The sequence below is a fragment of the Callospermophilus lateralis genome, chromosome 1 (assembly GCF_048772815.1).
Source record: "Callospermophilus lateralis isolate mCalLat2 chromosome 1, mCalLat2.hap1, whole genome shotgun sequence".
In the NCBI taxonomy this organism is placed as follows: Eukaryota; Metazoa; Chordata; class Mammalia; order Rodentia; family Sciuridae; genus Callospermophilus; species Callospermophilus lateralis.
In genome coordinates this window covers 43666691-43685574 of record NC_135305.1, presented here as the reverse complement: position 1 = coordinate 43685574, position 18884 = coordinate 43666691, and the positions used below count along the sequence as shown (strand labels likewise).

The following is an 18884-nucleotide window of genomic DNA, read 5'->3' as shown; positions in this document are numbered from 1 at the left end:
GGTACATACCAAAGAAGTCACAATCCCTGTTCCCCCAAAGTCACATTCTATGAGTCCAGGTAGGTAATGAATAGGGGTGATAGGTACATTGTGGGACAGGGACTGCTCTTTTCACAAGAGGGAGGAGAAGAGGCCTCACTGTAAAGTTGAAAGTTGAGCAAAGGCCTGAAGGAAAGAAAGGAGCCAGGCTTTTGTGCTATTAGTTGCTTTTGTTAGTACTAGAAAACCTCATCTGGAGAGGGAAAGGTGTTTAAAAGCTCCCTAACTTCATCAATTAGAACTAAGATGTTTCTTTGCTGGAAGCAGAAAGCCTAAGGGTCTGTGGCTTGATGAATGGTTAGCGCCTTTTTGTGAATGAAAAGGCAGATAGAGCCCCATGTGTGGGCAGCCTGATGAGTAGGGAAGGGCTGGAGTTCTGCCCCACATCCTACTGCTCCTGTGTATAGTACACACCCTTAGTGTGGGACTGCCTCAGGCAGATGCATGGTGGGATTCTTAGCAGAGAGGACAACAAGGTCAAAGACCCTGAGGCAGAACCTTGTTCAAGAATCACTAGGGAGGCCTCAGAGGTAGCTATATAGAGAGCAGGAGTAAGTAAGACACAGGGCCAGACTTTAGGTTTACTCACATTGATTGTAGTGCTGATCAAATGATTCTTTAGCTCTCTATTGTTTTCGAAAACTCAATATATGATTTTATAGGATTTCTGCAATAACCTATCATAAGAATCTCATATTAAATTACTTAACTAAGTAATACAATTAATAAATATAGGAGCTTAAAATTTAACTGAAGTTCTCTGTTTTCAGCCTTTTTCACAATCGGTTCAGCCTCAAAGATTTGGTAGTCATTTTAAAGCATTGACCCTTGTTTAATTTTTTTTAAATATCATCAGTTCCTTCACAGAGCTCTGTTTTTAAAAAACAAAACTTTCTGAATTCTGCAATTCAAAGCATCTGATTATTCTTATTTTTCTATAATTGACTTTAACAGGTTAAAACAATTCTATTGTAACCCTAGTTGTTACAGCTGTTTTCTCATTTTAATGGATCTTTGAAAGTGTTGTCTTTTTAGGACAGCACATTTTGAAACTGTGACATTTTTACTAACACAAACCATCGAATAGTTAGAAAATCAATTAGTATCTCCTAAGATGTTCTTCTGTGATAAAAAGTCTATCCCATTTATTAATCTGAGTTTCCCTATGAATATCTTCCAGCTCGAAATGGAAAAGCTTCAGCTGCAAGCCCTGGAGCAGGAGCACAAGAAGCTGACTGCCCGCCTTGAGGAGGAGCGGGGTAAGAACAAGCACGTGGTCCTGATGCTCCTGAAGGAGTGCAAGCAGCTCTCAGGCAAAGTCATAGAGGAGGCACAGAAGCTGGAAGAAGTCATGGCTAAACTGGAGGAGGAGAAGAAGAAAATGAACGAATTAGAAGAGGAACTCTCCACTGAGAAACGGAGAAGCACAGAAATGGAAGCTCAGATGGAAAAACAACTCTCTGAGTTTGATACAGAACGGGAACAGCTGCGTGCCAAGCTGAGCCGAGAAGAAGCACACACCACTGACCTCAAAGAGGAGATAGACAAGATGAAGAAGATGATTGAGCAACTGAAAAGGGGAAGTGACAGCAAACCAAGCCTCTCTCTCCCACGAAAGACAAAAGATAGGCGTTTGGTTTCCATATCTGTGGGAACAGAGGGACCTGTGACAAGGTCTGTTGCTTGCCAGACAGACCTAGTGACAGAAAGCACTGACCACGTGAAGAAGTTGCCTTTGACTGTACCTGCAAAGCCCTCCACAGCTTCTGCAAATGCAAAAGGGAATGTGTGTACCAATGCCACATTGGTCAGACCAGGTATTGACAGGCAGGCTTCCCATGGTGACTTGATGGGCTCCTCTCTGCCCACTCTTCCACCTCCAAGTGCAAGCAGAATTGAGGAGAATGGACCGAGCACTAGCTCAACACCTGATCTAACAAGTAGCACACCCTCAGTTCCCAGTAGTGCTGCCCCTCTCACTGCTCAGACACCAGGCACAGCTCCTCAGAATTCCTCGCAGACTCCACCTATGCACAGTTTACATTCACCATGTGCCAATGCATCTTTGCATCCAGGTCTAAACCCAAGAATCCAAGCAGCTAGATTTAGATTTCAGGGTAATGCTAATGACCCAGATCAAAATGGAAATACTACCCAAAGTCCTCCATCAAGAGATGTCTCTCCTACAAGTCGTGACAACCTAGTGGCCAAACAACTAGCTCGGAATACCGTGACCCAAGCACTGTCAAGATTTACAAGCCCTCAAGCGGGTCCTCCCCCCAGACCTGGAATGTCCCCCACGGGGGACGGTGGCACCTACTCTGCTGTGGGTCGGACAGGTTTAAAGACTCCTGGTGTAGCACGAGTTGACAGAGGAAATCCTCCTCCTATCCCTCCAAAAAAGCCAGGGCTTTCCCAAACTCCTTCTCCACCACACCCCCAACTCAAGGTTATTATGGATAGCAGCAGGGCCTCGAATGCAGGAGCCAAAGTTGATAACAAAATTGTGGCTTCATCTCCCTCCAGTTTGCCCCAAGGGAGCAGGGTAATAAATGAGGAGAACCTCCCTAAATCATCCTCCCCTCAGCTGCCACCAAAACCATCCATAGATTTAACTGTGGCACCCGCAGGCTGTGCCGTCTCAGCCCTGGCCACGTCTCAGGTGGGTGCCTGGCCTGCTGAAACCCCCGGACAGAACCAACCTGCATGTTCCGACAGCTCCCTTGTCATTCCCACCACCACTGCCTCTTGCTCTTCCATAAACCCTGTTAGTGCTTCATCCTCAGACAGCCTCCTGGTAACAGCATCAGGTAAAGGGATTGAATATTCCAACCTCTTTTAAGAACATGGCCTGTCTTCTCTCTTGCCTTCATATCCTTCATATTGCCTTAGAACTTTTTTAATTTAATTTTTTTTTTCTTCTTTCTTTTTTGTAATTTTCTTTGAAGGCTCCAGGGTATGGTGATTCATCTTGCTCTATGAATTGCGGTTTCGTTATGCACAGTGCTTTCTTCTTTTAAAATAACCTGAAAATAGTGGTTTGAAGCACAAGAAGGCCATTAATTTAGAGAGACTAAAACATTTCCATGGGAGGAAAGCATATCCCTTCTTATTAAATATTTATCTCACAGGATCTCAGTATTAATGGATCATCAGACAGTTCGTGTTCAATTCTGTCCCTTCTGGGATGACATTAAAAAATCCTTTTAAGTCATTACTAACACTACTCGGATTATCAAATTGATTAGGTTTGTTCTGTAATTGGTACATTCTGAGTTTTAATATCAGTTTGGTATTAAGTTTTTTTTTTTTTTCCTTGTCCTCGAAAATGGAGTGTGAATGTTTTTAAAATCTCTGTTCTAAGTTTAGGTTATTTCAGAAGCCATTTACCCTGTTTGAAGCTATCATCTTCCAACACTAGAGCACAGATGGATAACAGCACGTGGGCATGTTAGAGAAGGTTTCCATTACAGCTGGGGTTTGTGAAGTCACTGACTCTGGGAATGATGAACAAAGAAGAACTAGATTATTTCCCTTATGTTGTAGGTTGCTAGCTGAAGCATTGGGCATGACCAGATTAGTTTTGTTTATTTTTGTTTTTGTTTTTGCAGTGCTGGGGATGGAACCAGGGTCTTTCACATGCTAAGCAAGAGCTCTACCACTTCCTTAAGCTCCAGCCTGCATTAGTTCTTTGTTGGGCAAATGTGTGTGGTTCTACAACAATTTTACCATGTCCAAGTTTCGTTGACATTTCAGAGAAGTCTCCTACCAGTCATCTTAGTAGTTGCCACTTTTCCTTTAAAAATTAAAGGAGAGTTTGGAAAGTATCTCATTTAAAACTTAAGAGTGGAAATTTGAAAAACAGGCACACTATACTTGTTGATTATCAGGTAATGAGGTCAATACACCAGAACTTATTTATCAAGTTATAAATAAGTCTCCTTGAAATTAAAGTCTTTGACAGGCTACATCCATATTTCAAGGAGTACAATTGAAAATTGGAAACAGCATTTTAAGTTACTCAGATCTGTGTTGGCTCTGCCATTTAAACTGCATTTGGGGTGATTTTTTTCCACACTGAGCACATTTTCTCTTCCTTAATGTGAAACTTATACTACTCATGGGGAGAGTGGTTGTTAGGAAGATCAGGAATGTCACAGAGCATGACATTGAGCCTGGAAAAGCACAAGTGGTCAGTGAACAGAGGTGATCTTACTGCCATGGTGGTGGTGGTATTTCCAGCATTTGAGGGAATTTGTTTTAGAATAGACGTTAGTATTGTTTTGTGATGTCTTTATAGACATTCAACATTCCATATTTTTCATCCAAAATAATGTTTTTCCTCATGGACTGGAATAATGTTGGCTACTTGTCACAAATTAAATCTAATCTCAGAACAAGGATTTTTCTACCATTCAGAAGAATTTCTACCAGAGAATGTGCTGTAAGATCTTTAGGTTGTTGTAAAATTCAAATTCCAGAAACATTTGGAGCAGTGGCAGATCTTTATCATAACTGCACAGATTGTGAACACATTCCAGATACATGAATTTCTCCAGTGTTTTGTTTTGTTTTGTTCTGGTACTGGGAATTTAACCCAGGGACATTGTCACTGAGTTGCATCCCCATTACTTTGTTTTTTCATTTTGAGACAGTCTTGAGAAGTTGTTTAGGGCCTCACTAAGTGGCTAAGGTTGGCCTTGAACTTGTGATCCTCCTGTCTATTCTTTGATACTGTGAGGCTCTGCCAGTTGTTGCCTATGCTCTTGGGCCTAACACTGAGGCCCTTTGTTTCCAGTAGAGAAGCTTTAAAACCAACATTTATGACTGAGGAGCATTTTGTCAGCAGGATTTTAAGTTTTCAAAGATGGAGAACTCTTATTAATTTGTTGTATATTTGTGGAATTTGGGATAGAGTAACCAGAATCACTCTGAAAAATGTTCTTTGCTTGTGTTCACAAAGCCAAAGAGAATATAAATAGTGGTTCCAATGAAATACCATTGAGGATATGTGAAACAGGTTCCTTGTTTTCTGTTTTCTTTGCAATTTGGCCAAGTATTCTCAGAACTTTGCAGGATTACCTTTGGTGGAATAACAGGTTTCTGCACCATTCAGTCACCAGATGTGGCTTCTTAGGGAGAGGAAAGGCATTGGAGGTCTTTAGTCTTTCAGCCAAGTCTACACTGAGCACCTCCTGTTTGGGGTTGAAAACAACGTTATTGCACTTAGATAATGGGGGTGTTTAACTGTGTACACTGTGGATGTAGGTCAGCCTGAACTTTCCAAATGATTTATAGGATTTCAACTCTGCATTCCATTTAGATTCCCCCACAACCATCCCTGTGGTGCTGGGGATCAAACCCAGGACCTTATGCATGCAAGGCGAGTTCTCTATCACTGAGCTACACCCCTAGACCAGTTGCCCCATTTCTTGCCACCACAACCATTGCAACTTAGAAGCACCCAAACTCTCTGCATCCTGCTTCTTAACCTGGCTGTGCCTGGGCGAGCTTGTGCCTCTCCAGGCCATAAGCCCGTTGGAGGGTATTAACCTTCTAAACATCCACTAATGCCATTGTAGTTGTGAGGAGCAGGGAATAGGGACAGAGGACCACTGCCAAATACCTGCCAGGTGTCTGTTCCCATTTCCATGACCAAACATGTACTTTATTGAGTATAAGAAGGCAGAATTAGTCCATTTCTACCCCTTTCTGGGTATCACTGGACAGAGCAAATTCTCTCTGAAATATTAGCTTTGTCATCTAAAATTGAAAGCCACTAAGTCAAAAAATTATAGTACCAAAGGATGTCTTAAACTTGCCTGATGAATTTTAAAACAACAGTTCACTGCCTCTCCCTCCTTGGAGAAATGCTATATCCTATGATCTTTCAAACACTCAAATCCTGGGTGTCCTGTCAGCTTCTGCCTGTGACAGTTAAAACTAAGTTAAAGCCCAGAGGAGGACTGACTGGAATGACACAAATTACCATTTTAATGGATTGCATTGTAAAATACCCAAATTCTGTTGGCAACTTTTATGGCCAAATGTTAAATTTTAAAATAGCGTTTTAAATTCTAAATGAATTAGAATGTCTTGTTCCTTCTGAACTTGTCAAATGAACACATTTGAGTTAGATGAACAGAAGCCTAAACTGGAAGGCACTGGGGGCAGCTGAGTTCCCATACCCTTGGAATTTTCTTTTCTGTTTTCTTTTTGTTATTACTGTTTATTTGGCACATTTTGTTGAATTTGGTTTAGATTTTTTTCTTTAGTTAAACATGTATCTTAAAAATTATTCTCATGTACGATTGGCTTGAAAGCTAAACCAGAATACAAGAAATGTCTAGGCTGTGACATTAACCTTCTCCACCCTCTGAAGCTGATGCCGGAAGCTGTTCTCAACATCTCTTTCCTCTGCCATTGCATGTTCTCTGTTCCCTCCATGATGTATTGTGCCCAGTGCTTACCCTCACTAACATCTGGGACACTGTCAAGCTGAATGCCTCTTTCTAACATCATTAGAGTAGCTCTGTCACTACTAAACCAGTTAACCAAGTATTACCATTTTTATCCTTGTTTGGAATTTTAGGCAATATAGTCTTGTGGTGGTTTTAATTTATTTTTCCCATATTTATAGCAGGATTTATAAAAATAAGTCTGTGCTAGAGAAAATTGGAGAGGATAGTGAGCATCTAACATTTAAAGTTTAAGAATACATGGTATTTATAAGGCTTTTTTTTGTACAGATTTTTAAAATATCTTGCAGCTCTCTAAGAAAACAAAGATACTGATTTGTCTTCCAGAGTTTCATAGGATAGAATAAGAACTTGAAGACTCTTGAGTGGTCTAAAGAATGAGAAAATTTCTCAATAACATATTTTCTCTTTCAGTTAACATTAAAATAGGATTTCCCAGGAAAGTGTGTCCATAATCGATTATTTCTATGTATATATAAGATAGTTGAAAAATATATTGTCTCCTCCCAAAGCCTAGAATTGTGGTGGGGGAAAAAAAAGAAAAATGAAAGCAAAAATAATAGCAAACTGTTCAATATACGCATGTTGGTATTCATACCATGACCCCATGGGTGAGATCTAGAGAGAGTGAGAATATGTGTGCATATGAATGTATGTGAGTCTGTGAGTCATCGTGAGAGTGTGTGAGAGTGTATGTTTTGGAGAAGCAGATTGATGCTGAAAGTGTGAGCCATGTTCCCTCCTTTCTGCAGAAGACAGTGGTGCGATGCCTTGCTGTTGCCTGTATTTGCTTTACAAGGTTTCATTCCTTGGTGTTTATAATTTCTCTGTTTATCATCCATTTCTAATAAGTACTGATTTAATTTTTGTGGGCCTGTTTTTTTTGTTTGTTTGTTTTAAAGAAAATACAAAAGGTAAAATGTACCAGAGAAGAGCCTTCTTGTAAGTATGAAGTAAACATACTACTTTTGTAAGAAGACCTAATGAATGTCAATAGGAAAATAGCATTAAGTTTATATAAATATTTAATTGTATGAGCAGTTTAATTTTGTCTGACACTACAGTCATAATAGGGTAAAATAATAAAGTTTTTATGGGCCCAAATAATTGATTATAAAGATATATATCCAGCTTTTAATAAGCAGTGTAATATTGGTATGAATGGCTTTGTTTTATAAGGCTTTTTTTAAAAACTGAGAACTTTCCTTGATATGTACTCTCTTAATATTTATTAAAATAATAAAAGGCCCATAATTTAGGTTTTAATCATAATAATTGAGTATTACACACAAATTAATGTAAAGCATGTACCTAGAATGTTATCCTAATATTAATGCACAAGGGTAGAAAATATTCGTCTATGTATGTTTCCAAGTGGAATATAATTCTGCATATGTGGAAAGTCCACCTCGAGCAATGGATATGTGCCCATGTCCACAACATTACTTAGAGAGGTACTGGGGTTCTATAAAGAGAAAACCAGAATGACTTATTTTGAAAATTCATTGTATTTAAGTCTAAAAGACACAAATACATAATTACCACATTAAATAAACATTTTTACTGTTTTTACAGCCTTTTGATCAAGGAAGAATTCAGAAACTTTTCCATACTATATGTAGCCGAGTTTATACACTTAACAGATTCTCTTCTAAAGCTGCTAAATACTGATTAGAAATATCTAACCATGATAACTCATGACTTTTGTCCTGTTTTGTTGGTTTAAAAGTTTGTTAAACCTGTTGTAAAGATGGCCAGATGATACAGTCTTCAGAACTGTTATTGAATATTTGTGCTGGTGTATTCTAGATTCACTCATACCTATATATTTCCGTTAGCTCTTAATAGTGAATAACAGTTAGCATCTGTTACTTTAATTCCCAACTAAGTGTATTCAAGACTAAAAACAGACTCTTTGACAGTGTTAGGCCCATATTATTGGTTTGAATAAAATTTATAAGAGTAAGTATAAATTGGAAACATGGTTAAAAAAGGAAAATCTGTTTCTTGCCATCATTTCTACCTTAAGCCTAAAAGTATCCGTTTTAGTTTTTCAGACTGATGTTGAAATTGAGGAATTCTTTACATCATTTTAAAATTAAAATTCTTCTGAAATGCAGAAGAGGAATTTAAACTTTGAAATGTGACAGCCATCTTAGTTTCCTAAAACCAGTCATGACTTTAACACTTAACTGTGTAAGACTGATGACTAAAAACAATTCATCACCACATATGTTAATTTAATTAGCAGCAGATATAAGAGCTGAAATAACAGTACAGATTAGATTCATGCTAAGAAAATATTAACAGATTGATAATGTTAGAAACCACATAACCCTCTAGGAATACATGTTGCTATGTTTGTGTGTGTGATTCAGAAAGGAATGATAGTATCTGTATCCTGTCCTTGCTCCTACTCTCTAACGACGGTCACTTTAACCTGCAGGCTGGTCACCCTCCCTAACCCCTTTGCTAATGAGTGGTGGTCCTGCCCCCCTGGCTGGCAGGCCCACCCTTCTTCAGCAAGCTGCTGCCCAGGGAAATGTCACTTTATTATCAATGCTGCTTAATGAAGAAGGACTGGACATTAATTACTCCTGTGAAGATGGCCATTCTGCCTTGTATTCTGCTGCTAAGAATGGACATACAGGTAAAAATGATGAGAGATTTTCATACCACAACTCACGCTTGCAAAAGGATGGAATGCCAATATCACTGGGAACCACTGTTATGAGACAAATGTTCATTTTGGCTTCAATTTTCTCTTACAGGTAGTAATAGATTTTTTTTACATGAGCTTTAATGTTTTATAAACATTAAAGAATACAAATTGTAAGTTCCTTAATGTAAAGTTTTAACTGCAGCAGCTAATTAAAAGTAATCTTTGTTTTATATACACTGAAATGCACATGTAGAAACTTGAGGTCTATTCATTTAAAAGCACATTTTAGAATAAAGTCATCCATCTGCAGTCACTTTGGTCAGAAATAAATGGCCCTAATTTGTCTGTCAGAAATACCTGATGTGGAAGAAAGTCAGACCATCAGGGCTTTAGAGAATGCCACAGTGATGGAAAATTCTAGTAGTTAAGAAGAATGATGGGTCTGAAATTGTTTAGTAGTAACAGTAGTTTATAGTTATTTGGACTTTTTTTTCAGAGAACTGAGAAGTTATATAATTACAAATGACATATCCATGAAGACTGGGAATTATTCATGTTCTTTAAAATGCAAATCCTGTAGTTAAATATACTAAAACATATGGTAGTTCTGAAAAAGAAATAATTTGACTGCAAGTGCAAAAGTTAAAAGCGTTGCATATGTGAGCCATATGATTGTCAATTAATTCAGATAAATGAAAGATTCTGGTGAGCTAATAGTTCAGTAGTTTCAAAGTATTTTGAAATTATTCTTTGCTTCAAAAGCACTGTAGGAATTGTCTTTAAAGAAATTAAACCTATATCATAACATAAGGAACATAACAGGTCTTCCAGGAGATACTCGTTTTTAAGTTAGATGAAGTTCTCTTGAACTCTTATATCATCATTCATGTAGGTAAGTTGTAGGATGGCTACCATACAGAAACATTTTGATTAAATGAACATCATAAAGTAAAAATTTTGGCTATTTAAATGCAAAGTATGATATTTCAATTTGGTAAATACATTTGGTTCTCTCTTCAAAAATATTATTTCTGGGATAGGATGGTGGAAAAATCTGGTAAAGCTTTTTCTGGCACATGATATTCCTTTTACTCATCAGCAGCTCTTCATAAAGCAATGAAAGATCATGTCTTCATTGGTGAGTTTTGGGGCATCATCATTTTTGGGAAAGGAGGTCTGTGGAGTCTCATATCTGTCAGGGTAGAATTGTCAGATGAACTGTGTGAGAGAGGTCTTTTGAGTTTAGAATCTGTTTGCAGCTTGCATTGAATCTGTCTCATCATGACTCTAAATGAGGAATTTAAATGACTTCCTATTAAAATCCATAGACTGTGTGAGATTGCTGCTGAATGCAGAAGCCCAAGTCGATGCTGCTGATAAAAATGGCTTCACACCCTTGTGTGCTGCAGCTGCTCAGGGACATTTTGAGTAAGTGATGCTCTTGATTCTTTTTTTTCTTTTCTATGAAAATCACTTCTCTTTGTATTTTGCTCACCTATTTTAGGTCCAGCTAAACGTGTAAACTAGTGCTTGAAATCCATTGGCAAATAGATTCACTAAACATATTTGAATGCAAAGTAGGATCCTAAATTTTTTCTTCTTGATAATAGTTAAGTAGTTGCAAATGAGGGAAGTGACAAAGAAAATTATGCTGTGTCCAGGTTGCGTGTTGAAGAGCATCCATGGCACATCAACCTGCAGTGAGACAAGGGGCTATGGAGAAGGTATTAGTTCACCATTTCCTGACAGTCTAGAAAAAAAGAAAAGTAAAAACAACCAGACAAAACACAATTTTTGTACTTATGATGGCATTAAAAAAAGAAAAAAAACATAGAATTATATTATTTGTAATAATTGTTACTACTGACAATTTATTTGGTATTAAATACAAAGTGTTCATCTTGTTTTGCCGTGTTAAGGAAAAAAAAATTGAAGCAGAAATCTCATGTAGCAAAAATAGTTCAAGTATAAACTGAAAGCCTCTTAATTAAAAATGCACATATCTTGAGCAGTGATTTCCTCAGGAGCTTACTAAGTCAGATAGGTACAAAATATGAATAGGTACTTCTTAAAAGGTCATATTTTAATAATTGAATAAGCTAAGTTGTTTTCTCTTCCTGAGCTGAAATGGCAGGTTGTAGAAAATGCAAGCTACTTGTACTTTTTTAATCCAACTTTCCTGATAGAAATGTTCTTTAACAAGTTACAGAATTCTTAAAATACGAGTTTTAAGGTTCACATAAATATTATTAAGCATAATTTAAATATCCTAATATTCAAAATGTATCAGTTTGAGGTATAGCGTTGTATTTTTTCTGCATATCTAACATATCTCATCACCCTGAGTTTATTATTAACAATCATAAAACATTGATACATTGATTTTGTTGTTATTGTTTGAATGTACCCCCATCCTGCAAAAGGAATTTCTCCTGAGCTATGCTTCTGCCTTGTCACCAGACAATCTGTGGGGCCACTTGCTTGCAGGGCATAATAGTCACAGCACGGGAGGTTCCCTTTGTAAAAGGGAAGAACACTATAGAAATCCAGGAATCAGTTAATAAATGTGTGTGATACACACATATATCAATAACAGTGACTTGTTTTGAAAATATATGTAAACCAGATGATGCAAAGGAAAACCAAAACAACAAATCATGCATCCGTGTTAACAAAATATGAAGTGAATTACTTTTTCATTGGATTATGATTTAGAAGTGTCACCAAGTCTTGACTTTACTTCTTGGTTTCCTTCTTGATTCTCAGGGCAGTGAGTATCTGCTTGGAGGCAGGATAACTTCTCTGCTGTCATTTCTGTCTAAGGCAGCCCTTTTCTCAGCCTCCCTGTTACTTTTTATAGAGAAGGCACATGGTGCCCTACTGTCTATGAGACTTGCAAATGTTTTCTCAAGTGAAAATTTTCAGAATGACTCAGCCTAACTTTTTGCAAGGTTAAAACTATTTTGCACCACAAATTGTATTTTTATTATATAAATACATATATGTTATTTATGTATTTATATATGTACACACAAAGAGTATATTTAAACCATTCATTCTAACAAGCTAAACCTGTTCCAAGGATTCCACTTTCAGAAGTTGATTGAAGAGAAGTGACACAAACCATATTTTAGGACTTGATCAAATATACTATTTTAAATTTTTGTGTGAGTAATTTAGTTGTGACTAAAGGTATTAGTTCACCATTTTCTGACACTCTAGAAAAAAGAAAATAAAAACAAATAAAATATATTTTCTAGATTTGTGAGGAAAATATCTAGAAGACCCACAATAACCAATACATAGAAATAATAGATGTGTATGAAGATGCAGAATTGCTTTTCAGTATTATTGTGTGTGTATATTTAGTATCTTGGTAGGTGATGCTTTAGGGGTCAAGCTCAATTTTTATGTAATTAATCCTTACTTTGTGTTTAGGTGTGTAGAATTATTAATTGCATATGATGCTCACATTAATCATGCTGCTGCTGGAGGACAGACACCTCTATACCTGGCTTGTAAAAATGGAAATAAAGAATGTGTTAAACTCTTGTTGGAAGCTGGCACTGACCGAAGTGTAAAAACCCAAGTAAGTATCAGTTTTCTTCCCCTCATGTATGTACTGTTTCTTCAAACTCTACATCTAGCAAAGCAAAATACAGGTGACTATCCTTATCTTGGGATTTCATATCTATGGATTCAACCAAACATGGATCAAAAATATTTTTGAAAAATCACAAATATACAGAACATTTTTAATTAGCAGAGAAGAGAATCAAATAGAAGTCAGACACTTTCCAAATACAAAGCCTTGTCCATTAGCCTAACCAGTCCTTCAACCCCTGAGCCTCAGATGATTTATCTTTAAAACAGGAAAACAAATATTTGTGTTTTCCTTTCAGAATCAGGCGAGACAATGGAGGTGTAAGTTTCTATTCATTCAACAAATAATAATCTTAGATTTGGGTTTTCTTATGTAATTTCACCAACAAGAACCAAAAATTAATGATATCAGCAGAGTTATAATAATACAGATATAAACATTTTTCACTGAACCTCATTGCTAAAGCTTTTTAAAAGTTGTTTTTAAACCCTCTACTTTGTATTTATATTATTAATCTAAGAAAATAGTTATTTTTCCAATTCTTTATTATTTATGTGTTTTACTTAAGAAGTCTATAGTGTTTACACAATATATTTATTCATTATTAAAATTCTAACTTATAGATGAAAAGTAAATGAATTTTATATAAGTAGATTGAATGAAAAATAAATAGTGTAACATAAAAATTGAAGTGATGTTCTGTGCAAGAGGACACAGAAGCAAAGCTCTAAAGGTAGTTATTGAGGAGCTGGACAAAATCTTTAGAGCTAAGGCAATGAACAGTATAATTGTCAGGAGATCTTCAGGGAATAATTGTGTCTTTTGCTTTTTAATAAGAAAGTAACAGAGGAGAATGGAACACTGAAAAGTGTTTTTCAGAAAAGGCTATGTTGTCTTTGTAATGTAAATCAGGGAAGGTCAAGAACACTTATACTCTAGGGCCTAAGTCAAACTGCTACTAAGGTGTTGGTGCCCACAATCCTGTGAAGGAGGAGCCATGAAATTGCTTTACCTGGCTGGTGACTAAGGGTTCAGTATTCTAGATACTGCCCAGCTGTGGTCTTGTCTTAGCCAAGTGGGCTTTATTGGTGTGAGATCCAGAAAAAGAGGAAAGGCCCATCATCCAGGGTCAGCTTCAATAAGTGACCATTTGACAGCCTAAATTGAGATAGCTTCCATTTATTGTCTGTTTTTCTATCTTCTACCCTATTTTTTAAAGTTGTAGCTCCCTGAAATACCTTTAATACAGTAATATGAAATATTACATGACAAAATCAGGTCAAGGAGAATATAAAGGTAGTAAAATAAGCCAAAATAAAAATTGTGTTTTTTTTTTTAAATTAAGAAGTTTAAAAAACAGTGAAAATGGGTGCTTTGTAGTTGGCAGACCAATTTCGATATAGAAATGAGATACTCTAGATGGATTCAAGATTTTTCCCTAGATAGTGCATGTCCAACTTCAGTACATCCTAATAATCTTAGAACAGGTTGGTGGCCCAACTTTCCCCAGAATTTCTGATCCTAGGGTAAAGACTAAGGATCCATATTTTTAGAAAGTTCTCAGGGGATATTGATGCTACTGGTCTGGGGATGCCACCTGAGAAAGTGTTCTAGGAAAGAGTACCATGACTGCTTTACCAACCAGCTGAATGAGCTTATAGGGGCTCCATAGTCACAAGTTCTCAGAAATGGACCCAGTAATTTTTGGAACATTTCTTAAGTTCATATGCATCAGTATCCTTCTGCAATCATGGAACGCTCAGAAGAGGCCCATCCACATCCGATGAAATTATTCGACTTTGTTTTTCCTGTATGTCTACCTTTTCCCCTAATATTTAGAATATTTGCTTCTTGAATGGTTTGCATAAACTTTTAAGATTAGAGTTAAGCCACTGCCCTTTAAGTAAAACTGGATTATAACAGCATTCTTTTAGTATATTACTAATAATATTATTCTTGAATATATTTTTAAAATTCTCTTTAAAGTTTGTTTTCTTTTAAAATAGTAAATTGAGATTTCTGGGTTATCATATATTATATTCAGTTATAGACCTGGACACTGCCTGCTCACTCCAGATGGTTAACTATTAGGTGGAAACAGTTAGAAAACAGCAAACATGAGTCATAGCAGTGGGAATTACAGCAGCTGGCACAAGCAAAGAACATAGCTCATCGGTGGTAGGATTGGAATGCCTGTTTTCCCCAGCTCAGTGGTCCATGCCCAAGAACATTTAGAGATAGACTTTAAATAACACTGTTCTCAACATTAATGTTGTTATGACCCCTTCCCCCTCCCTGGTCATTTATTTTCAGGATGGTTGGACACCAGTTCATGCAGCTGTGGATGCTGGTAATGTGGATAGCCTCAAGCTTCTCATGTACCATAGAGCACCAGCTCCTGGAGACTGTTTGAGTGAGGAGGTGCCTGAGCCAGGCTTCTTTGCCTTGGATGGGGGAGAAGACTGTCTTGAAGGCACGTCAAAGCCTGCTGTTTCTGCAGACCTCATTAACCACGCTGACAGAGAAGGCTGGACTGCTGCCCATATTGCTGCTTCAAAAGGTTTTAAGGTGTGTCCTGAAGCAGCTGGCCTCATTGCAGTCATAATTCGATAAGTGGCAATATTGTCTGCTATCGATTGAGTGTATTTAAGTCAAATAATTGAAGACCCAAATGATGCCACTGCAGTGGATGGTGAGCTACTGGTACAAATTGACAATTTTTGCCTACCCAGCCGATAAATATCACCAAGGGTATAAGACTTTTTATAAAATTTAAATGTACAAGAGACTTTCATGAAATTTAAAAAATCATTGTATTCAAAAGCTATTAATAAGAATGTGAGAGTAATTTTGAACATTTTATGTCATCTACAATAGGAGAAAAAGATTGATATTATCTTAGTCCATTGGGTTGTTTGTTTCCAAGACTGTGCAACTAGTTAGAAGTGGGGTCAGGGTTCCCACCTATACTTCAGGGTTTTTGATCTTGCCCAGTTTCCTCAGTTGTCAAATTTTTGCACTACCTGTGCTGTCTGACTGATATCTAAGAGAGAGCTCTAGATTTTACTCAGAGTATAAAAAGTACTGATTATGTTTTTAAAAAGTATGCATTTTCTATTTAAATCATGCTTTTTCTAAATCACTTAAGCAATAATAATAATAAGTCATTAGAAAGCTCCTGAATGCTTGTCAGTGTGCATAATAATGTTTGCTGTGCTTATTTCTGCTCCTAGTCTAGTGGCAAGTGTGCAGGTTATAAGACAAGTATATAATAAAAGAAACACAAAATTAACACAAGGATAATAGGCATGCTATTGAAATAGTATAAAAATACAACAGTTGTGAAAAAGAGAAGATCATACATATTTCAAAGAATAGTTGTAGCAATGTTAGACTTAGGGATGGCTCATTCTGGAGGAGATGGAAATTATTGGGGGATTTGCCAAATGGGTTAAATGTACCACTCACCATTGAGAAAGCACAGTATTTCAGGTGGAGGGAGAAGTAAAAATGGAGACGTGGAGATAAGGAGGTAGAAAACAGCTTCAACTGAGCTAAGGAAGAGTAGCAAGAAATAAAATCAGACTGGGAGTTTCATTGTTGGCATGAGGCCTTCAATGACGTTAAGGAGTTTGTTCTCAATTTACCAGTGCAAGTAAAGTCAATAAAAGTTTTAGAAAAAGGGGAAAGATAAACTGGTTTCACAGTTTAAATTCATGAATCTAGCAATAACATTTAGAAGTTGGAATTCTGGACAAATTGGAAGCAGAGAGAGAGACTAAATGGTAGAAGATGATGTGAACCAGGAAAATAATGAGAGACATTATAGAGAAGAAGTGTCCAGAGATGGAACACAGAACAGATATGGGAATGGAAGGAAGCTGGATGGAAAGACAGTGACGTTACAGGAAAGAGCAAAGAAAAGCCAGCACCCTAAGCAGAAAAATAGAATGAGGCTTTAGATATGCTGAATCTAAGTGTTTTGTTCATTCCAGATAGAAGTACCTAGAGATGTGTATTTGGAGCTCCTGGCTGGGTAATTTCCTGTTAGGATCTGCTGCAGAGGCCATTCATTTTACTTTGGTTTTTAAGAAGTGAGAAAAAGGCAAGATTTGTTTCACTACTTTTTGGCAGTAGTCCCCCCAACACACACTGTATCCTTTAACAAAAGGAGAATTCTGAGAACTTGATAAACATACCTAGATTTAAATGGAATGCAGCAGCTGCATTTGACATAAAAGTGTTCAGGAGGCAAAAATGGGAAACATGAATAGTTTAAATTTGAAAATGCAGAGTTAATCTAGGACTGTGACTCTCATTTGATGGTGAAGCGTTACATGGAAAGAGTAGATTGAAACCTACTGACATCCCTAAAAGAAAACCTCTGTACTGCAAGATGTTACTGAAAGGAGTAGATTGTGCATGCATCCAACCTGTAGGTAAAAATAAAACTCGAGCATCTCTGACTTGAAATATTGGACTACTGAGCCCCTCTTGCTAGGCAGAGAATTTTTCCCAAGGAGTTACCCTTCTTTGGTGGAGAGTATTGCTCAGTTCCTTCATTATGAGCTCTTTATAATCCTGGAGTTTTGATGATCAAAGATGATATCTACATTGATTCCCAGGACCCTAGCAAGCAGTGGATGCTCTGCTACTACTGTGTAAAAAGGACAGTATGACCTCTTTCTCTCACAGAATATGACTCTTTTGTATTATTACTTTAAGAAGTGTTAGATGAATTGTTTTACAAGGAAAGAGATTTTTAAAGGCACATGATTGACAATATTCCCATACTTCTAAGCTATTAAAATAATAGGTTGAGTTTTGATAGTCCTGGAATGGACATTTAATCTTCCAGTCTAATCTGTTTATCTTATAATTAGGATATTTCAATCCTAGAGGGTTTAATAGATAGAGGTTGGGAATAAAGCCAGATTGCTTGGTTCCTCTACTGTTTTCACTGTGCATTCGTCTTTCCCAGTCAAAAGTATTCACAAAGATATTTTTCCATCATTTGTCTTAAAAGAATTTTTATATTTTGCTTGGGATAACTCTTTAGGACTAACTATTCACAACTAAGTTACTAAGGCTAGTTTTCTGAAAAATAGAAATTACAGTTACGAATTAATGTGTTGGTAGAGAGAGTCTGTTCTTACCATAAAGCATAAAAAAACAGGATTTTTTTTTTTCTCTCTCTACAGCAACCTAAGTATGTCCAGCCTTCACAGGTAGTAGTAGCATCATTATCCAAGAAGCAACTTTGTTTCCACATGAATTTCAGAGCTCAAAGGCCCATAACTGATCCAGTCCAACCCCCTCATGTTGTAAATGAGGAAACTAAGTCTTGGGAAATGGTGAAACATTTCCTAAGGTCAATTCATGGACAATCCCCCAATAAGTGCTTGTTCCATTTTAGTAGTTGGTCTCTTTTCTAATGGTTAACAAATTAATACAAATCACCATGCAGTGTTTAGCAATACAAGCACCTCTCTCAAGCTGGCCTGTGTCTACATTGGAGAGAAAGCTGAACCAAGGATAAACCTTTCTTTGTTTCAATCACTTTGTGTGAATAGAAAAAGTAACTCTTCATGAAGCTCTCTGCTCTGCCATGAGATCTTCAGCAAGTTCAGTTCCTGTACCAGAAACAAATTCAGGAGATTGTCTGAATTTAAGCATCACTGAATAAAACTCAAATGCCCAGGGTTTTTTTTTTTTTTTAAATTTAGGGGATGGCATGAGTTTTTGATTATGGGAATAGATTATATTTCTAGCTTATCAATTGCAAAAACCTGTGGTTTCTTATCACTCATTTTTCTGTTCCGTCTCTCTGAGTATATTTAATATGTTGACTATTTAATGCAAATTCTTTTCTCCCTGGGTTTCCAGAACATTCCCCTTTCTCCACTTCTCCCCTGACATCACTCCTAAGCTCCATTCTCAGCTACCTCCTCCTATTCTTTAAAGTTTATCCAGATTTTCAGCTTTAACTGTAGCAGTGATAGCTACTCCCAAATGCATACCTGACATCTGACTTTTACCTGTCTTCTAGACACTTATTTTCAGCATCCTAGAGGTCATTTCTAGGCAGGCCCACTGTCCT

The 18884-nt window shown here is 37.0% G+C and overlaps 1 protein-coding gene across 2 annotated transcripts in view; it reads left to right on the top strand.

Moving 5' to 3' along the window:
- The window catches only part of Cttnbp2 (cortactin binding protein 2), a 141110-nt gene that overhangs the window by 65735 nt on the left and 56491 nt on the right, over positions 1–18884 (top strand). For both annotated transcript variants that reach the window (XM_076861726.2, XM_076861734.2), the window contains 5 exons: positions 1220–2849; positions 8965–9168; positions 10509–10608; positions 12619–12769; positions 15098–15352. In XM_076861726.2, coding sequence (XP_076717841.2) covers positions 1220–2849; positions 8965–9168; positions 10509–10608; positions 12619–12769; positions 15098–15352 — 2340 coding nt within the window. The remainder of the gene's footprint in view (positions 1–1219; positions 2850–8964; positions 9169–10508; positions 10609–12618; positions 12770–15097; positions 15353–18884) is intronic.